The sequence below is a fragment of the Agelaius phoeniceus genome, chromosome Z, assembly GCF_051311805.1.
Source record: "Agelaius phoeniceus isolate bAgePho1 chromosome Z, bAgePho1.hap1, whole genome shotgun sequence".
NCBI lineage: Eukaryota > Metazoa > Chordata > Aves > Passeriformes > Icteridae > Agelaius > Agelaius phoeniceus.
In genome coordinates this window covers 41,573,021-41,591,265 of record NC_135303.1, presented here as the reverse complement: position 1 = coordinate 41,591,265, position 18,245 = coordinate 41,573,021, and the positions used below count along the sequence as shown (strand labels likewise).

At 40.9% G+C, this 18,245-nt stretch overlaps 1 protein-coding gene across 3 annotated transcripts in view; it reads right to left on the bottom strand.

Moving 5' to 3' along the window:
* The window catches only part of LOC129132978 (paralemmin-1), a 134,753-nt gene that overhangs the window by 73,464 nt on the left and 43,044 nt on the right, over positions 1–18,245 (bottom strand). For 2 of the 3 annotated variants that reach the window (XM_077171778.1, XM_077171779.1), the window contains exons 1-2: positions 12,123–12,296; positions 11,859–11,939 (exon numbers count right to left, since the gene is read on the bottom strand). In XM_077171778.1, the coding sequence (XP_077027893.1) occupies positions 11,859–11,939; positions 12,123–12,281 (240 nt within the window). In that variant the 5' untranslated portion in view covers positions 12,282–12,296. Of the gene's footprint in view, positions 1–11,858; positions 11,940–12,122; positions 12,297–18,245 lie in introns of those variants that run through there. The other variant, XM_077171780.1, reaches the window with a different exon arrangement.

The window sequence follows — 18,245 nt, the reverse complement described above, 5'->3', positions numbered from 1 at the left end:
CAACTGACATCTGCATCATGCAAAAACTGAAAAAAACAGGTCCCAGTTATGTGAACAGACCATAGGGAGGACATAAATAAGTGAACAACTGTTGGACAGGACAGAAAGAAATTGTGCCAAATGTCTGAATGCAGCAGACACAGTGATGGTAGATAAAAGTGGTGCATTGCAATCTTACATGCTAACATTTATTACATGCTTACATTTATTCCACTTGCATGCTTCAGGACAGTGAAGCCTGAGGGCTTTAAGCTGCTTACATTTGGTGCTAGCATGGAAATAATGCATAGCTTCTCAAATGCACACAGTAGAATTAATACTGTATAAGCAAAGAGAACCTTTACTGTTAGCGCTGCATTTTGCTTTAATGTTGCATCAAAAGTTTAAGTATCAGAGGACATTTTATTACAGCAAGTAAACCTTTTAGCATCCTTTTCATAAATCATTATGCTTACTCCATGCCACCTCTTCACTCCCTGTTTTGTGAGTTGATTAGTTCTAACCATCAGTCTTGTCAATTTTGAAACAACTTCCATAAACTTTTTTCATAAGAATAATAATTTGCAGTCCTACATATAGTGTGACAGTGTCTTAAACTAAGGCCCAGATGCATCTGCCAGACTTATCATGACTTTTTATGACAAGAGAAAAAGCCCAGTCCTTGCTGTGCTGCTACCTTTTGAGGTAGTCCCTTAAATAAGCTTTGTGTGTTTTTTGAACTTGCATATGTTTAGGGGCAATTAGTACTATCTCTCCTTAAAAGCAAAGCTTGTTGAAGTGGAGTACTCCTCTGTCTCCTGAGTTCAAGGAAGATGATAATCCTGAGAAGAAACAAAGGTCAAAAGTTGACCCAAGACAGCCTCCTCCAGTAAATGTGCCTGCTCTTGTGAAACACTTCTGGATATGGACTATTCTGGGTAATTATGGTCTTCTGTGCCCTAGAAACAGCCACTAATGATCCCTAGTGTGATTCCACTGAAATCAAAGTCACTATTATTGAAATCTTTGCCAAATTGAAGTTTTGCCAAAAGTCTTTGCATTTTGTGGGTTGAAGACCATGAGGCATTAACATTTTAGAGCTGAAGCTACTTATTAATATGAAATTATTTTCTCCCTCTATCCATTCAGTATTTGTGCCATGGAAAAACATGAACACAAAAAGGTTGGTTCTTCAAATCATACATATAACCAGCCCATGCCTACTAAAAGAGTGCAATGAACATTTTTTGCACGTCACATCTGTGACTCAGATGTTACCCCCAAACTCTCCCATTGGGATGCTAGAGTAACTGGCTGCATTTCAGATTTGTTCTCTGCATTGCAAAAAGTTACCTTGTTACAAAAAGGGTGAGGTTTTTAGGCAGATCTAGAGCTTTGGATGCAGCAGTGAGTGGGATTTTGCCGTTTGGCAGGTACCTGGAGCCCCTGTGTCACTCAATGGATCAGCTACAAGAAGGAAAGCCTCCCAGAGCAGCAAAGCCTGTTCTGTTTGTGCATCCTCCCAGGCATCTGCCTGGGATGATAAAATTGAGTTTGTAAGAGACACAAGTGCAAGAATGATTGCTGTCAAAAATGCTCTGGGATTCCTCTTTTGTCCTGTCTATCCTTCTTCCTCTCCAAACACAGCATTTCTTGCTGTTGTATTCTTGTGCCACTTGAGCATCCACCTGGCTCTAACCCAGCTAGTACAGGCCACCCAGCATGTCTGGGTCTGGCCTGCTGATGCACAGCACTGTTGCCAGTGTTAGCAAAGAGGTCACTGGGACATGAGGTACTGAGATTCTAGAAAGACTTGTTCCTTTGCCAGCAGGCCTTCTCTTGCCTTTCAAAAAAATGGGAAAAAAAATTATTCACATGGCTGTAGTGTGAGTAGGCATGTTAATGTTAGATGCCCTTAACCATTTGTGCATAAACATGCAAATGCAGAGCAGGGCTATAGACACAAACTGTATGACAGGTAAGTCCATCTGGAAATAAGCAGCCTCCTGGAATGTATTACTGAGTGAGGCTGTAGTATTTAATTTTCCATTAGGCAAATGAAACAGTCTGCCTCTGCTCAGACTGATGCAGAGTTTTCCTACGTGGGTTTTCACTGTGAGAGAATCCTCTTGCAGAACAAAGGAGAGGTGTGGTCCTCAGCAAACACAAGAGATTCTGCTCTGCTGCAGGATGGATGCGGCCTTGTATGGTATGACTCTCCCTGGAACGGACAACCAGCCATTTGCAGCTTGCTGGTATGATCTGGTTTTATATAGTAGCAAAACCTTTTGTTGCCTTTCCAGTTATCTAAGACACTTGTTTTAGCCCAAGGAGCATGTCTGCATGATAGATGGATATGATTCAAGCATTGCCCAGATTAGGGAATTAAACCAAGCTGAAAAACTTGCAGCTTTATTGTAGTCTTTACTTGAATCACATTGTCATAGTTTTCATATGTGTGATGCCAGGAAAAAAACCCCAAAAAGTATCCTAGCTGGTAAAGCTTAGCCAGCTCAAGAGCAAACAGCATGTTTTTAAAGAAGATTGAACATTATCCTGTAGAGTTGTCAGTTTGTTGTTGTTATTCTTTGTTCAGGAAATGAACAAAACATTTCTTAGAAATATCTTAAGGAAGTGATGTCTTAAAAATTTCTTTAAGGAGGTTACATTTAGTCCAAGAGTTGCAAAGGTTGTACAACAGTCAGTTAATGTGTATTAATCACACAGAACATTAAAACACATAAACTTAACTTTTCCCATAAGTTTTAGACCTGTCCACTGTAATTGACAACCTTTTGTTACCAAGTATTGGAGACTGATGGCATAACCTCTTCCTAAGTTTCTTTTCAGCCACACAGGTATGGGTAATTTGCCTGAGTTTCTCCTTTTCATAAAATCCTTACTGTATTAGACCACTGAGACCAGGATATCCAAGGCAGTTGGCTCACCAAAGGAACTGCCGCTCTGCCTGTCCCCAAAAAGCATGTCTCCTTTTTCCCTACAGCTCCTGGAGTAACAGAATTTTGCTACAGCACCAGTGAGCCACCAGGCTGTGGGTATAAGGGGGGTACATAGGAGGTGATTAGAAAATAAATAATAAAAGATGCAAGTAAATAAGGAAATAAAAATAAACAATGGACACTTTTATAAGTCTGAAATCATGGCAGCCAAAGACTTTGCAGAGATTATCTTTCCCCCTTGTTTGCTTGCTGTAGCAGGTCCATTTGACTGCCCTTCAGCTATTCTGACTATTTACATAGCCACTGCTTTTTCTCAAAGCACACATTCAGGACAGCAACAGAGCAGACAGGAGCATGTAACACAGTGCCACATGACTGCAGAAACAGGTGAAGGAAGACTGAGATAGCTGGCATGATTTGTGCTCACTTTGGGAAGGGCTGCATCTCAGCTGTGTGCCTGCATGACAAGGAACGTCTTCAGTGTGAGCCACGTGCAACTGGAGCTACAGATGCAAGGAGAAGGCATGTCTGTGGCAAGTGACCTGAGGGATGGGTATGATGACAGCTGGAGATAGCTTCTTCAGGAAGGTCTCATGCTTTGTCTGTTTGAAAACCTCACAGGAACAGAAATTGCAGCTGTTCAGACGGAGGCCCAATCAGGAATGATTTTTGGGGAAAAAGCAACAGTCGGTTTATGTCCTCTGAGAAAGCTTCCCATTCATTAGCAACATCACCAGAAAACTTTCTGAGTAGACAATGTTCAGGTCTCATTTATTTAACTTTGTTAAATCAAGTAGGCAGTTGTTTCCAGTCAAAGATGAAGACAGATTAAAACCTAAGCTCTTGTAGCTTCAAGGAAACCCACCACAGAAAAAGACATTGTCAAGATTCTACAAGAGCAGATCCAAAGTTTGTATCTCTCTTTGAGTATCTCTCTCATTCAGATCATTCATCAGCTACAGAGCAGTGGCCTGTACAGACTGGTTTCACTGACAGGGATCACAGGTATGGTCCAACACAACGTCAGTGTTTCTGACATTCATTAACGACTTGAGATGACATTGAGATGAAACAAAATGAACACTAAGATGACAGTTAAGTCAAGCACAGCTTCTTTCCTACATATGTTTTCTAAACATCCAGTCTATCAGAAAGTTCTGCTTGAAGTAACAGGAAGATACCCCTTCTGGAGAGTTATGTTTTATGTTGGACAGTTAGGGTTTATTTTTCTGTGTCTCTCTTTAGGAAGTCTATGTAAAATTTCAGACTTTTTCATTGCAGGATGATAATGATGGCTCTGTTCAATTGTTTAATATTTCACTTGTGGCAAGGTTAAGCATCAATAAATCAGAATAAAAAAACAAGTGTCAGTGACTGCAGCAGAGATGAGGGAAGGGATGAGGAGACTGGGCTGCCTCAGCAGGCAGATACCATCAGGGACATAGCTTGCAAAAGGGGATGCAACAATGAGGTCCCACATGGCCCAGCTTGGGAGCAAGTGTCCTGGAGGTAGGGCATGGGATTCTGTCCTGGTCAAGAATCCAAGTGTATTGGGATGAAGATATGCATGGGATAAACCGCTCCTGTTGACACATAAATTGCTTTTTAACTCCATGAGAAGGTATCTGATTTTGGAGTTGGAATAAAAACAGAGTGGCAAGCTGGCCGAAGTGTCTGGCCTTTATGTGGTTGGACTGAACACCGAATAAGACCCCCTCTTAAAGATACACACATGAAAAGACTGACCACAGTTTTACCTCTGGTGCTGGAAATTTAGGTATGCTTTGGTTTTCCCTGCAGCTACTCACTCCATGTTTATGAAGGAAGTAAAGCATAGTGGTGAGAGAAATAAAAAGATAAATCTTTTTAGAATAGTTAATAATCTGAGATTTCAAAAATTGTCAAATCTCTCCCCTCAAAACAAATAAGCTTTGCAAGTTATCATTACTCCAAAGCCACAGTTGTTTTGCATTATTATCTCCCAAAAGAATAATCTACCTCTATATTCAGTCTCTCCTTGGCTTCAGTTTATCACTCCTTCCCACATACACACATCAGTCAAAAGAGGCAAAAAGAAAAGTTATATTTCAGAGATTCCTTTATTTTGTAGTCTTAAAATTTCTTATATTCATTATTTTAAAAATCTGGATTCATGTGGTATGAATTTGGTTTTGAACATGTTTCAGGCCATTGGGAAGGGCTGAGGTTGCAGCGAGCTGTAAGCTTCCTTGAGCTGGCTAAAACAAAATCTGCAGGAGTAGCTATGAGGTGCTCAAAGGACTTTTGTTACTGCTTGAAACCTGACTGCTAATTTTGATGCATTTCAAGGAACTCCTGCCTGTACGGTATGTTTATTTACATGATCATCCCAGGAGAACTCTGCCCCAGTTCAAAGCACAACTCACACATAATATTTTTCCTAAATAAAAGAACAACTCGTAGAGGGGTCATACCAGAATAATTACAGCTGTGTTTCAATGGCATGCAAGCAGATAAGGAACACGAGTTAAAGGACTAAAGCCCTCATCTCTCTGTGGTAAACAATTTGTGTAGCTGGTCTGGATAAACAATTCTATTTTTTAAAATTATATTTTCTTATTACTGAAAGATTTTAACTGGGGATAGTTACTTAGTTTTATGATCCAGAAGAGAGCCTCTTGATTCTCAGTTTAAATCCTGGTGGGAAACAAACTTCTCATGATAAGGTGGGCATCGGCCCACAGGTATTAATCACAGAATAGGACAAAGAGGGGTCAGTGTGCCCTGTGCTCTCAAAGTGGAAATTTCTCTCTGAATTAGTTCTTAACCTCTCCCTGTCCCAAAAGTGCTGATGAGGCTCTTTACAGACAGTTAAAAATGAATTTGTGCTCACAAGCCTGTTCCTCATGGGGGACTTAAACTACCCCAACAGCTTTTGGAAGGACAATAGCAAGGCATAACCAAGCCAGGAGGTTCCTGGAATGCTGTGATGATAACTTCTTTCTACAAGTGATAGAGGACCCAAGGAGAGGAGGTGCTATGCTGGATCTTGTGCTCACCAGCAAGGAATGGCTGGAGGGAAATGTGAAGCTCGAGGGCAGCCTTGACTGCAAGGACCACAAAATGGAGTTTGAGATCCTTAGGAAAGCAGGGAAGGTTCATATAAAGCTCACTACCCTGGACTTCAGGAGAGCAGCCTTTGGCCTCCTTAGGGATCTGCTTGGTTGAGTACCATAGAATAAAACCCTGCAGGGAAGAGGTGCCCAGAAAAGCTGGTTGGTATTAAAGGATCACCTTCTCCATTCTCAGGAATGATTATCCCCATGAAGAGAAAGCCTGGTAAATATACCAGGAGGTCTGTGTGGATGAACAGGCATCTCCTGGACAAACTCAGACATGAAAAAAAAGCCTATGGAGGGTGAGAGCAAGGACAAGTGGTAAAAGCAATTCCTCCAGGTGAGGAATAAAAAGGGATTGTTCAAGAAGCCAGGGATCAGATCAGGAAAGCTAAAGCCCTGATGGACTTTAATAGGGCCAGAGACATCAAAGGCAACAAAAAAGGCTTCTACAGATATGCTGGTGATAAACAGAAACCTAGGGAAATTTTTCAGTCTCTCCAGAAAGAAAAAGGAGACCTCGTTACCTGGAACATGGAGAAGGCTGAGCTGCTTCATGACTTTTTTGCCTCAGCCTTCACCAGCAAGTGTGCCAAACAGACTGCCTGAGATGCAGAAGGCAAAGGCAGAGACTGGGAGAATGTAGAAAACTCACTGTAGTAGAGCATCTAAGGAACCTGAAGGTGCACAAGTCCATGGGATCTGATGAGAGGCCTGGTTGAAGAGGCGGCTAAGTTATTCACTTTACTTGAGAAATTATGGAAGACTTGTAGTTGTCAGTGACTAGAAAAGTAGACATATATCCTCTGCTTTTAAAAAGGAAAAAAAGGAAGACTGGGCAATAATAGGCATATCACTTCCATCAGTGTCTGGCAGATCATGGAGCAGGATCCTTCTGGAAACTATGCTAAGCCACATGAAAAACAAGATGATTGGTGACAGCTAACATGGCCTCATTAAGGGCAAATCATGCTTGACAGATTTGGTGGTCTTCTATGATGAAGCCATGAATCATTGCTGGATAAGGGAACAGCAACAGATGTCATCTTCCTGGGCTTGTGCAAGGCATTTAACACTGTTCTATATGACATTCTTACCTCTAGACTAGGTTTTGGGGAATATTGCACTGTCCATGTAGGGAATGGAGACGGTATGACACCATCAAACATTTTTTGTGTGCTTGGCTGAGTTGCCATTTGGTTAAAGGATTAATTTACTTGAAAATCATAAAGGGATTTGTTATAAAGAAATAACAAAATTCCTTCATTTGCAAAAGTTATCTCTTTTTTTCCCACGATGTTGTACATATATCAAGAGAGAGACAGACATACCTATTTGTATTTTCTGACAGCAATTCTTTTAAGAATAGATTAAATTTGGGACAGTGATATAACTGGAACCATAAATTTGAAATTTATTTACAGATAAGATAGTTTCAGCTAAGACCATACGCTAACAAAATCTCTATAAGAATGTGAAAAGGCTTTCCTTTTCTTGACAATAAAGATGTAATTATGTTTTAGATTGTGCTTGTGAAATGCAGTCTTTAAGAAGCAGATCTTAAAAGAAATAAGTCCCTAATATTTACACTATTCCAGAACTAATATAACTGTGGAAAATGGATTTATCGTAGTTGTAATACTTAAAGTAACAGCATAGAAGTAATTTTTCATTTAGTTAGGAGGTTTTGTTTATTTTGTTTATTTTATTACCATTGGCCACCAAACAGAGCACCAAACAGTAAACAATAACAGAAATTCTATTCAGCTAATAAAAGAGGCAGTCAGATTTTGGAAGAAATACTCCTATTCTGGAGTTTATTCAAAATAGTAAACATCTCTGTTAAAACAGGTCTGCCCAACTGCTGCCTAGCTGAGCAAGTTCATAAAAGGAGTTATTGTTTGTAGGTTGTATTCCCCAGTTCAACTAATCAATCAAAATAAATTTCAGTCTTTCTCCAGAAACCAAATAATTTTGATGGATACGGCACAAAATATGTTTGATGTAAGGTGCATTTTGACCACTTCTCTGATTTTAAATGATAGAAGCTGGTCACACCTCCAGCTTCCATGGACAAGGATGCCCCTTTCGTAGGCATATGGCCAAGAAACTGCTGAGGCATGAAGTTTAAACTTTATCTATTGTTAAACAACAACAACAACAACAAAATTACAACTCTATCTGCCAACCTTGTGTTATATGGAAGAAAAAATATTATTTTCATATTAAGGACTGGAGTAGAGGTGAGGTTAGGGGAGCTGTTGTAAATTGACTCTTATTAGAGCAAAAGAGCATGTTCAATCTCAAAAAATGAGGCTTCAAAGCATCTTTATACCTGTTCCAACATTTAGGGCCTTTCCAATGAAGGCACCTGATTGTAATGTAGACAAATACACCTCCTGCCTTCAACAGAGAGCCCCAATGGCCCCAAGGTACTACACAGTAATGCCCACCAATGTCCTTCCTTTGCAGCGATTCACAGAAGTGAGGATATGGTTTCACTGTCAGCAAAAGGCAATCCAGCTTTTAGAGCCTATACGACCCTAGACTCTCTGCTACTCCAGAGTTTCACATTTGAAAGGTTTTATTTGATTAATTCTGAATCACACATAGACCATTAATAGCTGAGCTACACTTTTGTTCTGATGTCCTCAGCACTGGCCTCATACTCAGGAGCCTTTGTAACATGTGTTGCCAAAGCCTTGCTCACATTCAGGGCTGACTTTTACTCGGTCTAGTGTATGTCGGGTTGCTCTGCCTGAAGCAGTGGGACAGCACCTGCTGCTGCCTTATTTTCAGCCAGGTAAGTAACAAGGGAAAAACAAATGAAGTGGTAGTAAAGTCATTTCGTCAGGGGTCTAATTGGCATCAGCAACTTGAAAACTGCAGGTAATCAGCGTAAACATTTGCAATAAATTATTTCCATTAGATATTTTTCCAATGTGAATAAAATTTTCTGAAGTTAACAGAAACCCTGTGGCTTTCAGAACCTTTATTAGGTAACCAAACATGCTATTTTACACAGTGCATTTTAAAAAGAAAATTACTCTGACATTGCAGAAAAATGAAGCAAACCCATTGAATACTGGCATGAATGTCTTTGTGTGAATGCAAGCTGTTATGCTTGTGGGATCAACCCAGATACTGCAGACACAGGATTAACCCAGATTTCATTTTCAAAGGTTTCTTCACAGCAGATTTTAATGAACACTTATATGAAATCCTTACACTCTATATTGACATCAACAGCCTCACAGCATTTTGAATAAATACAGGGGCTTCCTAGAAAAGCCTGGTCTTTTAACCTGTATGTATGCCTTGCACAGAATTAGATGAAATCCACATTATTCGGGAAATGAATCGTGTTCTACTTAGCACTCCGAGGGAAAATAGATGCACTTATTTTGGTCTGGTTTGTCAGACTGGTGAGCCATATCAGACTGAGGGACTATATTCATATCAGACTTGGAGCCCCTGCCTTGGAGGGGCTGAGGACGAGGCGGGTGAAGTGAGGGAGAGCACTAGGGAGGTGGCAGAGGGATACACAGTTTTGAAAATGAGCAAATCAAACTGGCAGGTGAAATAAAATGTTGGTCAGCACTTCACTAAGCAACCAGAACACTGAATGATGTATGAAACAAAAATGCAGTTTTCTTCATCTGTCTCCAAAGAGAAACAGAAACACTACCAGCCAGTGCCTCTATCTCCATTTTTAAACATGTTTATTATTTTAATTTTAGGAAGGTTCTAGCAGCAATGAGGATGAAATCTGCAATCCCAGTTAGACTTCTGCTATCACCTCATTCAGATCTCCCAGCAGACAGCTGCTTGGTGGTACAGGCAGCTCGTAGAGCAGCAGTCACCATGACCACTCCAGTAAAAGCAGCACAGTTTTCCTCTGGTGACAAGTGATGACACTGAATAGAGAGGTAGTGTAGATTTTATCATATCCTGATGCTCACTCTCACGCACAGCCTTACAGACCTTCAGTCTGGCTGTGATTTTAGCTGAAAAAGCTGCCATTTTAAATGTCTCTGCCATTAAATTTCTGTGCCCTGATCTCCCATTAGCTTCCTCTATGATTACTGCCCTTGCTCCAGCCTGTGGGTTAAAAAATAAAGGGACACAGCTATTTTTCATGTATGCCTCTGAAAAAATCCATGCAGCAAAACTGAACCTCCTCTGGTGGCAATCAACATAGCAGGGCTGAAGTCAATGCCAGTCTACATCAGCTGAGGGGCTGATCCCACTGCACCACCTTAAGGGATTTTACTTTTCCTAGGGATGATGATAAAACATAGCAACAGCTATATCAAAGTAAAACAGATGAAGCAGAAAATTGACAGAACTGTCTATCCAAAAGGCTCTACTTAAAGAATTTCACAAAGAATCATAATGCAGTTAGCTTGGAAACAGTTAACATGCTAAAAAGAGTCATCAGCTTGGTAGCAAAAAGGAAAAAAACAAGCATCATGAAGGTACTGGAACAGTACTGCACTGCTATGCTGCAGCATCCTATAGTTATCTGAAAAAATTCTCCCCTGCCTATACTCAATGGAAGCCTGAGCAAAACGGCAATTCCTGTTGCCCCACAGAAATGCAATCACATCTTTGACTGGAAACACCAATGTTTGACATCCACAGACTGATGGTAAACTTGATTGGGGCATTTATGTAGGCTGATAACAATTAATTGGACTTAACTGCATTATGTTTACTAGAAAAAAAGGAATAAATTGCAGAACATGACTGCAGGGTCTCGGAGAGGCAGGAGAATTATCCTGCCTGTAGCATAACTTGCAGTGTGGTCTACAAGTGCATGTGTGCGCACAGATATTCTGCACACCATCTCCTGATGCAGGTGCACTGTTCAAACACACACACATGCACACACACACACACACACACACACACACTTATTCCACAAACAACCTAAATATCTTAATTTTAAAAACACAGCTCAGCTCACTTGCTGTGAGGATAAACTGTCCAGTTCTAATAATCTTTCTCAGATATTTTAATCACTGAAATTACTCAGGCTCCCCTACTGAACTAATATAGCAAGATCTGACCCACAAATTCTCACCGGTGACAAAAAGATCACATGTATGTTTTTTGTTCTTATCTTTACTATGCACAAATATTCTCCTGACAGGAGGGATAAGCAATAGAAACAGAAAGGATGGCTTTCAAATGATGCTATCTGCAGCTGTCATGGAGACCAACAGGGACTGGGATTGCTCAGCACCCTGTTAAATATCAAGGTGCCTCTCCATGTAGATACACACATATGCATCAACACCTTCCCTGCATGTACATACATGCCCATTTTATTATGCCATGCAAACCTAATAACTTCATCCTGCAACGAAATCTTTACACACATACACAGATGCATGCTAACTAACACTCCTTCTGCAATGCACACACACAAAACCTAACGACAGGCACCAGAGAAATCCAACATAGCTCTGCAGGCAGAAAGTGCTGGCTGAAGCCATGCAGTGCACACCCAAGCCACAGCGATTGGTGTCTCATCATTATGTATAATAAATAACAGCATTTAATAATGACAGCACTGTTGTGCTGCCTGCACTCACACCCTCCCGACTCCATGCTCCTAAACCGTTTAAACAACATGGTCCTGTGCATGAAACACAGGGAATGAAAAGCAGGCAGGACACGATCACTGCAAGAGATAGGCTCCGGCAGTGAAAGCTGCTTCATGTCAGAGTGGGCTTTTCCCAGCTTTCAGACGTGTGATCTGCATGTCTAATAATGAACAGATTTAGTCAATCCATCATTTCTGGCATCAGTCCCTTACCTTGAAATGCTGCAGCTGAAGTATCTGGTCCTCAAGCTGTTGTCTCTTGCCTTCTATTTCTGTCTGCCTTTTCCTTTTCTCCTTGGAAAAATAATTTTGAGAGAAAGAGAGAGAGAGAGGGAGAGAGGGGGGAAGAGAGAGAGAGAGAGAGAGAGAGAGGGAGAGATATCTTGTCAGAGAAATGGAGGCTTTAAGGGTAGCAGATTCGTAACAGCATGTAAGCAGTCAAACACATCTGTACGGATGTCACCAGTCCCATTTCACCTGCTCCTCTGCCTGCTGGTATGCAAACAGCAGCGTCCTGGGAAGATGCCAGCCCCAGACTGGCTGGTTACTTGCCAGTAGGAGAAATTCTCCTCGCTTGCTCCCAGCAGCCAGAGCAGCAACAGTGCACAGTCCCAGAGGAGGGGAGAAAACAGGCATAACAGCTAAGAGAGAAGTTAAAGGGACAAAGATGTGATTTTCCATTTGACATGCTGGGGCCAAAACCATGGATAGTGGGGTGCACTCGTGTGACAGCAAGATGTCACAAAAGCAGGGTTGGCATCATGGAGGAAGAGAGCAGTCTGCAGACCTCATTTTTCCCCAGCAGGGTTGGTGGTAAGGCTTTCCCTAGGCTCAATGGGGGAAGATGTTTCAGCAAGATTGCTGGGATTTACATACAAAGTAAATGGGATTGGTAACCTCCAGCTGTCTGTGTTTAACATTCAAGACACCAGCACATGCCAGCAGCTGGCCCTTACCAGCTCCCTAAGCTGGAGTGACCAAGTGGTGCCAAGGACAGCAGAGTCCTTTCCACAGCTGAGCTGTTACAGCCCCGTTCATTGCCACTCGCCTGTGCCCAGGCTGCCCCCTTCAGCAGGCAGCAGACTCTCTCAGGTGTTTCAAGAGGAGAATGACCTGCTTTTTACCCCTGCAACACCTTCCTCTTAAGCAGGTAAACTCTTTGCTTTTGTCAGCCTTCTGCACCTTCTTGGGAGCATTTCTCCTCATCCGTCCATCCATCCATCCATCCATCCATCCATCCATCCATCCATCCATCCATCCATCCATCCCTATCCTGGACGAGGTTCCCTCTCCTCAAGATCTTTTCTCATTTTAGATTTTGCAGCCAAGACAGAAATACTGAGTAATAAATGAAGGCAGTCAGCCTCTGTTTTTACTGGAACAATGGTTTTTATTTCTTATCTGCAAACCCATTTTTTTGTTATTTAAATATTTCAGTAACTGTAAGGTTTGGTTTGAAGACATTTGGGGATTCCTTAAATCCACAAAATAGTTTTTCTTACTTATTTCTAGGCGCCCCACTGATGCTCTGGGAATTCTCTGCTTTCCAGGGATTTCAAGCCTTCATGCCTCATCCTTAAGAGTATATGATAAGATTCTGCCTATGCAGAATTAATCATCCTTATGTTGGATGTCAAACAAGGCATTTTGGGAGGAAAACATTACTTTTACAAGGAAGATCAGGAAACTTTAAAAAAATTATTAGTTAATGTCAAGCTCACTAAAAACAAAGCAAAACAAAGAGGTAGAAAACTGCCTGGACCACTTCTGCCAAAGAGCTAGATGCCAGAATGGTGATGGAAAGGCTGGAGTAATGAACCCAGAAGAAGCAGAACAGCTAAATGTTGCATACACTAAGCTGTTCTGTAATGTTTTGCACACTCTTACATGCTGATTATTCATGTATATCTACATTTACACACACAGTCCACATTGTCTGCAATATGTAAGACTACTGCTGAACAAATACATCCTCATAGAACAGAACCCTAGAATCATGGAATGGTTTGTGTGGGAAGAGACCTAAAAGACCACCTTGTTCCAACCAACCTGCCAAGGGCAGGGTCACCTTTCACCAAAACCTGTTGCTCAGGGCCCCATCCAGCCTGACCCTAGACACTCCCAGGGCATCCAAAAACTTTCAGGCAACCTCTTCTAGTACCTCACCACCCTCACAGCAAAGAATTTCTTCCTAACATCTAATCTAAAGCTACTTTCTTTAAGTTTGAAGCCATTTCTCCTTGTCCTGTCTCTACATGCTCTTGTCAAAAGTCCCTCTCCGTGTTTCTTGTAGGGTCCCTTCAGGTATGGGTAGGCTGCAATCAGTTCACACTTTCTCTTTTTCAAGCTGAGAAATACCAATTCTCTTAGCCTTTTCCTAGGAGAGGTGCTCTATCTCTCTAATCATCCTGTTGGCCCTCCTCTTGCTCTAACAAATCTGCTGAAGTTGTTATAGAGTAGGAAAATCAGAATTTCCAGTAACTAATATGTCATAAACCTTGACATCTCACTGGTCTCCACACACAGAAGACAGTTTTCATTTATGCACATACAGGCATACAGAATTTTTGTGCACCTTTAAAAATCCTTCTGATAAAGAACTGTGATCTGTGGATCACCACTCCTATCCTCCAGTCTGCATTAGCCCTTTCCATGCTTGAAGTGAATAGGGTATTAGACGGTTATGGGCTTAAAACCCCAATATTATTCAGGGACATTTCTTGCCTTTTTTTTCATTCTGTGATACTAACAGCATACATGGAGTCTGAAAACCAGAATTTGTTTTCTGTTTTGTCCTCAAATAGGTGGTCAGACATGGACCAGAATAAAGTTGTTCTAAAAGCTGCCCCAGTAATGGCCTAATATTCTTAGAATAAGGATAATTCTGCCCTTTTATGTCAAACTGGCCAGGTGAAAAAATATTGGATTTCATATATGTAGGCATTAACACCCCACATTTGACACTCCATAGGCCAGCATAAGGGACACACATCTTCACTGCTAAGTGATCTAGATTGATAAGTGTGTCTATATATATATACACACGTATGTTTATATATGTTTGTATGCGCACATACACACACACACACACATATACATACGTATATATATACACACATGTATATATGTATGTATTGTACCGTCCACAAAAAACTTGCCACTAAAACATGTAATAGAAACCACCACAATAGATCCTTTGGCTGGTTGTGTCATGCTGTATAATGGATGTGACAAGAAAGCCTTATAAAAGATAGATGAAAACTCCTTTTCTTTTTGAGAAAGGGAAAGCACTTAAGAGTATTTTCCCTGTAGGCAGCCACACAGCAGGCACTAAAATACTTGAACTACTTACTAACTAGTGGATTTCTGTGGAGTTAAATTGGAATATTGCTCAGGTTTCCATTTCACTGGCATTCAGACAGCCTGAGTGTGTATGCCTTTACCCTCTGATTTTGTACAAGTTATGGCTGAGAAATATGAAAACAAAAGCACTCTTTTTTTTTTCCCTCCCCGAAAGACTGTGCAAATCAGCTATCAGGGCATTCCGCCTTCAGGCCACTATATCACATTGCATTTAGGTTTATCCCAGTCATTGGAGGTTGGGACTATATATGTACCTGGTTTATGTAAGCAGGTTTTACAACAGTAGAAGACTGGACTGGATGACAAAAATCCTACCAAACCCATCATGTCAAGGATTTTAGACATCATGTCATCCTCCACTTAAACAGTCCTCTAATTCAGTACTTTACTGAAAATGTGGGATTTGAAGCACATGCTTAACTTGAGCATTTGTTAAAGCACTTTTCTATGAGTAACCCAATACATCTTCCTCATTACTTTGTTCATCTACTTACAGAAAACTTTTTTCTAGGTATTCCTGCTAATTACAAATTTCTAAGGGTCCTGGCACCAAGAAAATAAAAGGCTTGCTTTAAACAAAAAAGTTTACTCCAGAAACTGGATTGAAGAGAGGTGGAAAAGACTGGAACTAGTTTTGTTGTGATTGTGGCATGTTTAAAGGAAAACTCTTGTGTCTATCTCAAGTGTGCTGCTTTTTTAAGAATACAGATAGTTGTCACAGATAGTTACCCTTCCAAAATGGTAGAGGAGTTCCATTTGGGAGGTAGTCGCAGGCACTCTGAATATTTAAGATATTAATGAGCAAAACAGGATTTAACCTTTGCAGCTCTCACTTCATCAAATTACAAGGAAAATGAGAAAGGTAAAATACTCTTTTTTTCCCACTCAGATCTACAGGATGGGAAAAGAACAGAGGTCAAACAGGAAGTTGACTCATGATGTGGAAAAATGAGATTTGTATTCAGGCTGTCATACATGGGTGTGCAACATGTATTATTTATTTATTTTAATTTATAATAATTTTATATCCAAGAAACTAGATTAGGAAAGGATTAAATTCTTAGCACTAAAGTTGGTCAGGGGCATCTTCCTACTGCTAAAAACCAAATATATGAGATACTCAGTAAGAATCCTTGCACTTGGAAGAGCAAGAGGCATTGGGAGGACCAAACAGAGATCCGTAAAATCACGGAAGTAGCCAGCAGACACCTCTGCTCACTGCGTTTTCCACAGAAAGGAAAAAAGGGCCATCAAGTGAAACGGGATTGGGCAGGTTTGAAGCCAATGCAATGGTCGGCTGTGGAAATCCATGCCTCAGGATGCTGTGGGTTCTAGAATGTCCCAGGGGATGGATGTCCCAGGGGAGCTTGGGGACAGTCAAAGAGAAGGAATATTGTGAAGACAGTTACTACAGAAACTGAAATAGACCTGGTTCAGGAAGCCCCTGAACCACATACGATTTTAAGGTCTTCTGCTAAGTTTTTGTATGTTTTTGTCTTTCTTTCATTGTTAATCTTAACAACTACTGACTTTTTTTGTCTGAATAGTGCATTATGTTGATAAAAACAACCTAGAGTTTAATATCACACTTGTCAAACTCTTCCAGTCAAAACAACTCCAACAAGCACAAACTAGTGCCACCAATTACAAAAAACTCAAACCCAAAGCAAGTATAGGATCTTGAAGAAAACAAGTTATACCAAAACTAATCCCTGTAATACTGCAGTCAGAGAATCCTACATTTTTCCATTACAGAATAATTTTTGTTCTTGTTTATAAATCTGATTGCAGAGTGTGGGAAGTGATACAGAGATTACTCAGCCCACCAAGCCATAATAGTCTGTGGAGACACATGCACCTCTACCAATCCTTGGGGCAGTAAAGAGCTGGTAAAGCCCTTTGATCTACTTGCACTGGCATAATCATCTGATTTCTTTGCTTTAAAGCCAGCTCAGCCCTGTGGAGAAAGCACACCATGAAGCAGCACGGAAGCTAAGCACTATTTGATTGACCTCACTGTGAAAATACATGCCTAAAATTGATGTCAGGCTAAGGCTCATGGTACAAGTATCCAAAAGAACATGCTGGGATAAAAGAAAACATCCCCAACTCAACAGAAAATCCAACAGAGGTCATGTGAGCCTTGAGGAGAAGGGTGGCACATCACTGCATCAGTAGTTTCAGAGGTTGGGGATGTTTTCTTTTATCCCATTAAAATCATCCTGTATGCCAAGCAAGTGTCCAGCTTGACACAGAGGTTGTGAGAATACAAATGTTGTGACAATGTTTGTCTGTTGTGACAATGCAAAATAAATGCACCCAAAAATGGCACAACTGGAGGAGAACTATAGTCTGCTTAAAAACAAGGAAAACAGTTACAAAAAACTATTATCAAAGAATTACATTATTTCTTCAACAAGTGACTATTTTCTTTGCTCTGCCCAGTTGGTAGATATTATTCCCCCTGCATTTAAAACTCAGATATTTTTAGGGCAGAAAGTGAGGAAGAAAAAAAAATCCAAGGGAAAGAGCTCCTGATCTCTCATTTTTCTGTTGCCATTTCAGAGACACAGAGAATTTTGGCAGAACATTCTGGGTTCTGTACAAAATTTCAACCTGCAGTTGTCATAATCCCAAAAATCTACTCCTCAGGGAAACTGAAACTTTCACAGGGTGGTAGTGGTCACCATTTTCCCTGTGGTGACTACATGTCTCTCATAAGTGAAATCAAATCTGTATATTTGTTTCCTCTTTTGTTGTTTGGAGCAACGGTTCACAGGAAAGAAAATATTGAGAGAGACAGGCTACTTTACTCTCTTCTTTTTCTCTTCTGTTTCCCCCCTTCCCCCTCCGCTTCCCCCCTTCTTCATTAATGCCAGGTCAGCTCTTTATTTTCCTCTTGTGTCTGAAAGCAGGAAACTCTCCTGAGACCAACCATCCCTAGCAGTTGCAATGATGCAGCCCAGTATTGGCAGCACTTTGCAGACTCCAGTTGCGAATGTTACCTGCTGTTGTGAACAGCAGGCAGCACAAATCACAGCACCAGAACAGGCAGAACTGAAGAAGAGACACTCTTATTTCAGAATAAACACACCTCCAAGGATGGTGGCAAGATGGATCATCTCCTTTCGGATCATCAATGCCCACTTTCAATACTTGCTGCCAACTGTCTTGCATGACTATTCTTGGTGAAAATCCTGTTGTTACGGATAGCCATGCAGACTCTGTAATTGCAAG